Source organism: Notolabrus celidotus, chromosome 20, assembly GCF_009762535.1.
Source record: "Notolabrus celidotus isolate fNotCel1 chromosome 20, fNotCel1.pri, whole genome shotgun sequence".
NCBI classification, from domain to species: domain Eukaryota; kingdom Metazoa; phylum Chordata; class Actinopteri; order Labriformes; family Labridae; genus Notolabrus; species Notolabrus celidotus.
In genome coordinates, this window is record NC_048291.1 from 16,966,172 (window position 1) to 16,976,978 (window position 10,807).

Here is a 10,807-nt window from a genome sequence, read left to right on the forward strand (position 1 = left end):
TATTTCCGGAGCCAGCCTCAAGTGGACACTCGATAAACTTTCTGCATTGGCTTCAATTCCCGTGGTTGGAGCTTGCTGCTTGGTTTTCACATACAATTTAAAAGGAAAAAAGGTCTTGAATTTGGAGCTGTATACCAGTGCTTGTGCTACTGCATGAGCAACCGTACTGCCACCTTTTCCAAACGTGCCAAGACCAAGGAATTCTACCATGCTTGAGGACAGTACAGAGCACCCACACTGTCAAACACAGATTTCCTATTGTGAGTGCTCTCTAAAATAATTTAAGTGTGTGTGAGTGGGTGGAGGGGTTATAAATATCTTCGACTTTGTTAGATTAGCCTCTCTATTTAAGCCTAATTAGATATCCATCTCTATCTCCATCTCCATCCATCCATCCATCCATCCATCCATCCATCCATCCATCCATCGATTCATCCATGATGAGGGTTGAAGGTAGAAATGAATGTTGATATATTTCAATAAATTAGAGTAGATAGTCTATAAATAATTACAAACACAACTTACTTAAATGGAGAACATGAGGCAATTACTGCAAAGTTTGTACTTTGTACAAGTTTTCTGGGTCTGGGTACAATTACAAACTGTAAATGTGAAACAAACCAGTTTTTCCTAAACACTTGTGTCCATTTTCAAAAAACATTTCTGTCCTTGCATCTTAATAAAAAAACAACAACAAACACGACAAAATGGAATTACAACCTCACTGCTATTAGTAGGTCAATACTCAAGTGTAGAGGATGAACCAGTTTACTGTAAATGTGCCAGGCCTGCAAATACTGACAAATCAGAAGTCCTCTAATAAGGTACTATTCCCTTAGGTGTGCTAAATAATTACTTAGCATTCTTAAAACATGAGAGTTAACATTCCTGAGCACATATTTAGGAATCATGGCCACTCTCCCTCTTTGCTGGATTTTCATAGCAGTTAAACGGGTTTAAAATGTAAAAGTTTTAACAAAAGTATCATGTTGAATATCTATGTAGCTAACCTGCACTGGTGATTATCAGTCTAACTCATGGACTTGTTCTACAGCTCTCGAGTATATGAAATCAAAAGGGGATATTGTAAGTTAGTTTATTTGCAATATGCAGAGTTGAAGAGTTTAAAAGCACAGACACCTACACTCTTATTTCAGTACGGACATTTACACAAAGCCAACTTTTGCCATGTTGTTGAAACATCTACCAAGGCCCCAAATTTTACAATGACCGGAGCAACATCACCATCTTGATTGCATCATTTTATTGAAGTAAATGTATTTTTCGAGTCATATCTATCAGCTTTTATGCCTTTACTCAGAGGATAGGACAGTGGATAAAGCAGGAAACCAGGAGAGAGTGTGGAGTGGTATGCAGGCCAAGGGCAGCATGACTTGACCACTAGGCCAAACTGTCGCCCCAAGGCAAATGTACTGCATTGGATTGTTATCATCCCCTGTGACAGCTGTAATCCTGCTTCTGTAACAACTTGCAAGTATGAATCAGTCACCATCAAGTCTGTCACACCCCACTAGTGTTTGTTTCCAGCTGGCAGGATGCACCACTGAAGTTTGTAAGAGCATGTCATGACAGATCTGAGCAAATCATTTGTTTGCACCTTTTAGTCAATCTGGTTTACTTAATCCTCAGCTGTGTTTAACCTACATGTGAAAATGACACTTTAATTAAAGAGACAAGTCTTGGAGTGTTATGAATTCTTGCTAAATAATTTATTCATATCTTGACATTTACAAAAACAAAATGTACACAGGGCCAAAATGCTTTCTTGTTTGAACAAGTGACCAACAAATGAACTATTCAACCAACCCTGAAGTACACCAAACTGAAACAAGCAAAAAGCTTTGGTAAAGAATGATAAACAGTTTGAACTATCACGGCTGGATTCAGCAGCCTCAGTCTGATGTGTTGTGTTGCTTAGTCCCAGCAGCAAACCTGGCGTAATCCTGGACTTTTTCTAACCCACAATAATATAAAAAAAACTCCTATTTTGGTCACCAAAAGTGTTGTCTTAATATTCCCAAGCAAATAATCAGGTGAACATCATGCAACATAAAGATTTAGATTCAAGTGTGACATTAAAACGTAGTGAAAGGAACAGTAAGTGTGCTCAGGCCAAGCCTGCAGGTTTCTGTTGACAGTACAGTCTGCTTAAGAAATCCTATAAAAAAAATAAAATCCTTCAACATTGGAGTGAGTGCATCAGGAAGTGTTCATATTGCACAGGTTTTCTTTGTCTTTCTCTCTGGAGCTGTACCTCTCTTTGCAGTGATCCTTTCAGGATAAGGTAGAGTGCCCAGAAGTCATCACAACATATGTCTAGAAGGAGGTGAAGGAAGGTGTTAACATTTGGCTCAAACGTCCAAACCAATGTTCGAAACTTCCCAGATGACACCCTGACTTGGCTAGCTTCTCTCTGGTGTCACCTATCAAAGTTCCAAAGTGTCCCAGGCATGGCTGCTGAGAAGCTCCTCAGACAAGAAGTGGTTCAAAAAGTCACCTCTGTCAAAGTCAGCCTATCTATCCTTCTTCTCATCTCTTCTTTTTGCTGTGTCTGAGCATCTTCTTCCTCTTCAGGATCATCTCGTAAAGTTTCTCCAGGCCCGGCTGTAAGCCCTGACCGTCCAGCGCTGAGCAGCCCTGTGTGTGGTGCAGCGTGGACGAGCTCAGTTCATGGAGAGCGAGCACCTTCTCCAACTGAAACACAGAGGCATGGGACATGACGTTAGTCACAATTCAACCTTCGGTCTCGTACATCCTAAATCTCACTACTAACCAAGTGGAAACCTGTGGGCGAAACAAATGCGCTGTGGAAGTGCCAACAACTGCAGATTAGCAAATAGGGTTCCATTAAAGGAGCTAAGGGGCTCTGAGAAGCTGCTTAATCCAACAAGAAAGTTGCCAAGTTTGCCACACTGCTGATCACTATCACCTGTTTATCCCACAAGAGGATAGGGAGGTAATAAAGTTTGACTTAACCTGGCCTGATTTGGGTACTTAGGAGATATCAACACTTAGTGCAAGGGCTGTTGGAAAAATATAACGTTTGATTTGGTTTTGGATTAATTGTGATACAAAAAAAAACTAATTTCTTCTTATGTTTACAGTTAGCAATAACTTTCAGTATCCCGGTACCCAAAGAGTCGACTTACTTACTTACTACTAACAAAACAGACACCCCTACACTAGCACACTTGGTTCAGCCCAGTGTGACTGATGCAGACTCTAACAGGAGGAGAGAGAAAAGGTGGAGAGAAAGCTGCTGCATCTGTTAATGTTTAGGTTTGGACCAACCCTGTGACAGTGGCTTTTTAAGCCTAACATCTTGATTTGCTTACAATAATAAGATCAAGCATATGAGCATGGCCATAAAAACAATACAGAGCATCTGGAACGTTTACATAGTCCAAGTTTCCACGTGCAAAAAATGGATCGCCTGTTACTTCTTTTTGCTGCTTCACCAATTAACAAAATGAATACCACATCTGTTGAAATACTCCCCAACAATTTGAAAAATTATTATCTGTTTTCATGTGTGCAAAAGTAATCACCTCTGAAGCAGACATGGCTCCTATACGATCCTGTTTGTTCGCCAGAACCAGCACAGGCACCCCCTGGTTCTCTGCAGACCGGGTGATCCTGTTGAGCTCCACCTTAGCCTCCTCCATGCGTTCCGTCTCAGCAGCATCCACCACAAACACAAGTCCGTCCGTCCTCCTGGTGTATGACTTCCAGAGCGGCCTCAGTTTGTCCTGTCCGCCTACATCCCAAACCTGGAGCATGGTGCTTTTGGAGTTTCCCATAGGCACTTTAATCCGCTCCATGTTAAACCCTTTGGTGGGGATGGTCTCAACAAACTCCTGCAGCTTGAGTCTATAAAGGAGGGATGTTTTCCCTGCAGAGTCCAAACCAATCACTACGATATGTAACGACTGGAAGTTCGGGAGAAATGGGGTAGTGGGGGCGATTTCTGTTAACTGGTTCCCCATATTTAGGTCCTTTAAAGCAGAGAAATCCCTCTAAAGATTCATAGGACTAAATTATTTCCTTCAGCGGGTCATCCCTTTGTCCTTTTCTCTCTCTTTGCTCGTACTAAGGCACTTTGAGGTTTACAGGAAGGACAGCGTGTTTGACTGGAGAACAGTTCACACTCCTGGCTTCACTTCAAAGGTTGATGCAGGAGGACATTGGGCTGCAGTAACAGAAGACCTGACAGAAAAAACAGAGGGGGGAGGAGAACATGAGTCAGCTATTATTGCAAGGGCACTGTGCTGTAAGTAATTAGACTGACTGAGATCAGTGCAGCTTCAATTCCCACCATGCAGAGGTTGGATGTGAATGTGCCTTTTTATACTTTGGCATGATGGATTAAAATGTGCATTAATTCAATGTAAAAGGTGAAACACGTTTACTTATAAAAGTTGTTGGTGCCAAACATGCATCTGGTACCACCTAATATTGTGGATCATGTATCTGCAAGACTGCCTATCTTTCGGGCCATGTATCCGATGAAACAACATGCATCATAATATCCACTGCAATCTAATATCTGTGTTCAGGTCTTGAGTGACCCAGCACTTGGTACTTTGATCATTATTGTGGTGATGTTAATTGTTGATGGTGATAATGGAAGGTCTTAAATGGTTGGTTGCTTCATTGTAGATGTTCCTTATTTTATATATATATTTTTTTTAATTCCTTATTTACTTTTGTGCATTGCCTTTACACTGCTTGGCAGTACCTGCACCCAAATGGACTTGAAGCACTTTGTTACTCTTACTGATCTTGTTTCATCTTGTCTATTTCTTTGCTTGTGTTGTTCTTGTTCTCGTATGTATATCGCTTTGGATAAAAGCGTCTGCTAAATGACATTGTAACATTGTAAAATACTGCAACATATGTGCAATTTTCGACTCATTCTACCAAGAAAATATTGAAAAACCATCTGTGCAAAGGAATCAACATTTGCATGTTTTTTGTCAAACGAAAAAACACTTAAACAACTCAATTCTGCGTTCAATATTGCTAATATTAATCATAGACTGTAAATAAAAAGATATTAACCAGTTGGCAACAGAACATGTAAAAGATGTGTATTTGAGGAAGTCTACTGGGACATGGCTTGAGTGGTTTAGAGTGAAAAGTACATGGAAGGATTCAAGAAAAGTACTTTTATTAGAAGTAGCCTAAAAACGTTTATCCTAAAGGCTTTGACCTCGAATGTTTAGAGACTGCATTGGTCGGGCAGAGAGCATTGTCAAACTGAAGCCTAGTGTTTTCTGGTTCTAGCAGTATCCTCCACGGACCTAGAAACACTGGGATTACAGAGAGTTTCCAGCAGCCGACGTCAAGGTTTAGACCGTAATCCGGTTAAAAACAAAGCCTCCTGACACCAGAAACAACAAATACGGGCTCAATGGAAAAGCTACATTTGTACGATTAAACCTCTAGTTCAGACAAAAAAGATTGAATAAAGTAACGAAGCTCTTATTGAGAGAAAAATAACCATCCTCTCTGGATAATGCGCTGAGCGGCGAAAGCATCACGGGATTGTCCACAAGCATTCTTAGTGAACACACGTTTTTTTTTCGATGTTTAGTAAAAACGTTCAAGTATCTCACCTTCAAGGAACTCCAAACACAGTGAACTTCTGAATAGTATTTTCAGTGCGAAGAATTCCAATGATATCCAATTTTATAGTAATGTAATCCCGATAAATTGGTTCTCATATGCACAACGTTTAGCTGTGTGTTCTCAGTTTGTCCGACGAGTAGTGTGAAGCACTGAGAGACACAGCGCCGGGCAAAGCACTCCCAACCCCCCGCTGATGACGTTGCAGCAGCGGGAGGGACAGAGAGAGTATGGTCTATAACACTAATTAAACTCTATTGTGCTTTTTAAGAGCTGTTCTATTCAGTGTATGTGTTATACTTCCATTTAATGACAATGTGTGGCCTTGTTATTTCAAGTTTGTTTTAAGAGACAGGTATATAATTGATCAGTGCTTTTATGACCACAACTCTCCTTTTCGATTGACATTGGTTTTTTTGCATTTATTGAGGAGCACAATGAATAACTTTTTTATTTTAATATTTTTCTTTTTTTGTATCTTACATTTTTTTTTCTTTAAATACAAAAACAATTAAAATTATTAAGCTGTCTCTCATTTAATCTGCCTCCATCTCATAATTTTAAACATCTATATCCTGTATTTTATTGTCAGCAAAAGTCTCCAATCCTTCAATATGAAACTTAAATATAAAAGTTATTGTCGAAATAATATTAGTATAAGTCTCTTGACTAAGATTATCAATGCATTAATGTTGAAATACTCAATTAGTCTATATTTATTTATCCTATTTATTTATTTGTTTATTTATTTATTGTATTAATCTGACATTTTAATCTGACAAATTAGTTTTTACTTTTCTTTCTACTCCTATTTTATTAATTTCACTGTATTTAATCTATATTATTTTTAAGTATTTTATTCATGATCACATCTTTTATTATCTTAACATTTCTGTTGTTTTCTGTCTCTCTGTCCTTATGTAAAGCACTTTAGGCTGCTGAAAGGTGCTAGATATATAAAGTTGAGATTAGTTAAAAAGACCTATCCTTGGTGCATTACATTTTTAAACGTAGTCACAGATTTTGGATGTTAATCAATGCTTAAAAGTTATTTTAATATGTTGCTTACAACTATGTAATATATTGTTTTGCTAAAAATTGATACTTACTTCTAAAACACAGAGGAATAATCTATTTAAAGATTGCATTCATGAGCCTTGTTCCTCAAGCATCCTCCATTGCAAAATAAATGGTTCCATAACTGGAATAATGCTCTTGACTAGATCTTACAGCACTGTCAAGCATCACACGTCAAACATCAAGCAGTAATATACCATTACAACATTACAATCAGTGTGTGTGTGTGTGTGTGTGTGTGTGTGTGTGTGTGTGTGCGTGTGTGTGTGTGTGTGTTCATCATTAGTTAGTGCATAAGCTTGTGTAATTAAATGAAATGCATTGTGAAATCAAAGACATCATTGATTTTATTCCAGTAGCATCAAATGGATTTCTGATAAGTGGCAGAACTTGTGTCAAAATGTGATCTCACATTGTTTAATGATTTCCATTAAATGGGAATAAAATCATATCCGTTCATGACCCTGAGGGTTGGTGGGAATCAAGCATGGGTTTTGAAATTGGAAGGTTCTGTGCTTGAGCTTCCCCCCTCCAAAGAGCATGTAATTTATCACTGTCACAGGAGCTCCTACTTTACCTTTCCTTCTTGAACACCTCTTAGTTATTTGATTAAGGGTGTCACAATGGAGTGTTCTTTGGGTCAAGGTGAGGTTCCAAAAAAGTAAAAGATGCTTGCTTTTCAAAATTAGAAAAATAAAGGCCTAATCATATGCACCAAATGTAGCTGTGTAGACTTTTTGTAAGACTCTGAAGAAACTGCAAGAAAAAAACTATGCAAAAAAAAGTGATACCAGAGTAATACAGATTAAAAATAACTTAAGTAGCCATCTGTAAAAGTTCCATCTCATTCACAGCAGCTCATGGTGCTGCAAGGTCACCATGAATCAGTGTGAACTATCAATGACATAATGGCTCTGCTTTATGGATTTGCATGGTAATGGTCTACATAGTTCCTCTTTGTTATGCAACAATAGCTGTGTGGGTCTATGCAAGTGTGTGTGTGTGTGTGTGTGTGTGTGTGTGTGTGTGTGTGTGTGTGTGTGTTACAAGTGATGACCTGCTGAATGATGAATTGGATGAGAGGAAACAATGATGTAAATTATTCCCCTGTTGAAATCCAAGCATATAGATGCTGTGAAGGTGATTATTTCAATGGAGGATAGTTGGAAAGTTGATCGCTGTCAGCATCATGGAAGCTTTGTCAAGTGTGTCCAGGATACACATTATTTCAAAATGTACAGAATTCTTCTAGAGGTCACAATCATTCTCACAAAACATCTATTCTGGTTTGAAAAAAGGTGCTTTGCTGCTCGATTTTCATTGCACGGTGTATTAGCGCACTCTGCTGTCGGCAACAGGGATGGACATAACTGTCACATAAGGTTGTCTAAGTTGTTTGCCTCAATTTTCAAATGGTTATTCAATAGTCTGAACTGTCTGTTAAGTGCCTTGACACGTTTAAGAATTTGGCTAAAAAACTGACACTTTATACCTTCTGATGAAAACTGAGGAAGATTCTTCTCCAGTCGCTCTTTTGTGTAATCTGCTGAGAGGCATTTATCTGTTTTGCTATGAAATCTGCTAATGACTGGTAGATTGATAAATTCATTGATATGGCCAAATAGTTATAACCATTTTATATGTTACATTAGCATTATTCCAACTGCAGAAACCCTTTTTATGACATAATAGAAAAAAGTGTCAGGAGTTTCATGTATTATATGACTGTGCTTGTACTGCGTAATGGAGGCCGATGTGGGACTTTTTTAGAATTGTTGGCATCCAAAGGCTATGTGCTATGTGTGTTTGAGTGTTGAAAAAATTCAAAGATAATTTTTTTTATTGCATTGTGCTGTGTTTTTACAGAAGAGGATAAGGGCCACTGAAAATAAATAAATAAATGGTGCAATATTGTAACGGGTTAAGTTAGGACCCACAAGCAGTATCGGAAGCCAAGAGATCAGTTGGTAATGACCTTTATTTAACAGTTCATCAATAGACACGGGCAACAGGTGAATAGTTTCTCTACCTCGAACACAGGTAGGGAATTGAGTCTCTCGGGCAGGGCTGGACTGGGACCAAAAAATGGCCCTGGCATTTTTGGCCATTGCGGCCCACCATGATTATTTATACGATATGCGAAAGCACACGACATACCAGAGGATATATGTGCACATTGTGTTGTTTCAAAAATTAAAATAAAGCGCAGCAGCCTACATGGAAGAGAGTAACCATGTTAAAAAATGGATACACTCTTTCACTACTCACAGAGACTTTCATCTTGGGAGAGATGGCCACAGTGTCATAATTTCCATCTTGAAGTGAAAGTGGATGTCAAAGAAACACTGCTAGTGATGTCTTTTCAATGTTTAATGAAATATATTGTGTCGTGTATTGACAGCCCGTGATGTGTAGATGCAGAAGGAACTTCGTGACACTGGCTTGCTTTTAGAGTAATAGGTTTATTACAGGAAAACAACACCAGTATCGTACAAGCATTCTGGACTGCTTGGGAAGACGACTCGGCCAGATTGTGTCTCTCCTCCCTAGGCCACTAAACATGTTCTTTATATAGGTTTAAGTAATGTCCACGACGCACATACATTTCTCTTAACATCTGGTTCACATCCAGCAGTGGACCTCAGCTCTGTTGATATAGGCATGCTAACTGTCACCATAATTTACTCCAATGTTTGGCTTCAATCCCTTGTTACTGTAATTTATACCAATGTTTGACTTCAATCCCTTGTTACCGTAATTTACACCAATGTTTGGCTTCAATCCTTTGTTACCGTAATTTATACCAATGTTTAACTTCAATCCCTTGTTACCACAATTTACAGATCTGTGAAGTTGTTTCTATCCAAACTTTCTGTGGCCACTGCAAGCAGTAATGTATGTTATTGTATGACTTCATGTGAGATACCTCAACTGTTTATACAAATACACAATTAAGACCACAGTAAGACCATATATCCCTGTAAAATAAAGAGCGCCTCATCAAAGTGGCACCTTAAAGTATGAAAAACACACAGACACAGAGAGAGAGAGAGCGAGAGCGAGAGCGAGAGAGAGAGAGAGAGAGAGAGAGAGAGAGAGAGAGCAGGGATCAGTGAAGGTATAGTTTAGATAATGTTTAGGTGAACAGAGAGATAACAGCTCATTTTGTACTTACATATGCTGAGACAGAAGGCTGCATGGACCTTGGTGCCCTGAGGGAGACAGACAGCAGAGGTGAGGTCAGATATGCTAGATTAATCTGATACTCTCTTCTGTAATGAAAATAAGAGCTATTTAGTAAACTCACATTGAAAGAAAAATAACATATATAAACTCCACATCAGGGAAAGGCAAACCTTCATTCCACAGGGAGAGAAAGAGAGGACAAGTGGGTCAAGAGTGAGGATGAGACTATTTCAAAACATGTACATTGACAGTATTGGTGTCTTTAAAATAATGCAATAATAGATGGTTGCATTCATTACAGTCACTCAGTAAAAGTGGTAGGCTTTAGGACCATCCAGGTGGATGTCAGTAAGAACACATAACAGTATGGTTGTACGGGCAGGCAGGGTCGGCAACGGGAGATCAGTCCGGAGAAGAACGCTGGAAAGTCTTGCATGAGGTCAAAGAACAATCTGGCAAGGAGTGGAAAGTGGCTGCTGCTTATATACCGGCTTGATTGCAGATGAGGAGCAGGTGAGTGTGCAGGTGAACCGGGTTGCCTGATGAGGGGGCGTGGCTGGCCAGCAGAGTGGAGCAGAGGCAAGGAGAGTGGAAAATTACTGACAGAGGGGAGGAGGTGAGCAGACTGTGACACAATATATATTTTTCATTATTCTGAGGTTACAGTTAGAATTCTGAAAAAAGACAGGATTCTGACTTTAAACCCAGAATTCTTACTTTAATCTCAGAATACTAAATAAATTATAAACCTTCATTTTTTTCAGAAAAAAAAAAAATATTGCACCTTAATTTATTTAAGAATAATAAAAAATATATTTTGCACCTTGATTTTTTTTCAGAATGATAAAAAGTATATGTTTCAGCTTAATTTTTTGCAGAATAAAAAAATAAATAT

General features: G+C 38.8%; 1 protein-coding gene across 1 annotated transcript; it reads right to left on the reverse strand.

Annotated features, from left to right (window-relative positions):
* Nucleotides 1-1,708: 1,708 nt before the first annotated feature.
* On the reverse strand, nucleotides 1,709-5,882 carry LOC117831837 (ADP-ribosylation factor-like protein 4D). Its single transcript, XM_034710718.1, has 3 exons — nucleotides 5,640-5,882; nucleotides 3,570-4,227; nucleotides 1,709-2,715 (listed from the first exon to the last, which is right to left on the reverse strand). Exons 2-3 carry the CDS (start codon nucleotides 4,005-4,007, stop codon nucleotides 2,551-2,553), a joined length of 603 nt encoding a protein of 200 aa, XP_034566609.1. The 5' UTR covers nucleotides 4,008-4,227; nucleotides 5,640-5,882; the 3' UTR covers nucleotides 1,709-2,550.
* Between the last annotated feature and the right edge of the window lie 4,925 nt (nucleotides 5,883-10,807).

Coding starts and splice junctions, on each gene's coding strand:
- LOC117831837 (XM_034710718.1), bottom strand. CDS start 4,007: ATGGGGAACCAGTTAACAGAAATCGCCCCCACTACCCCATTTCTCCCG. Junction 2,716..3,569: donor GAGCCATGTCTGCTTCAGAG/GTGATTACTTTT, acceptor TCTGTGTTTCAG/TTGGAGAAGGTGCTCGCTCT.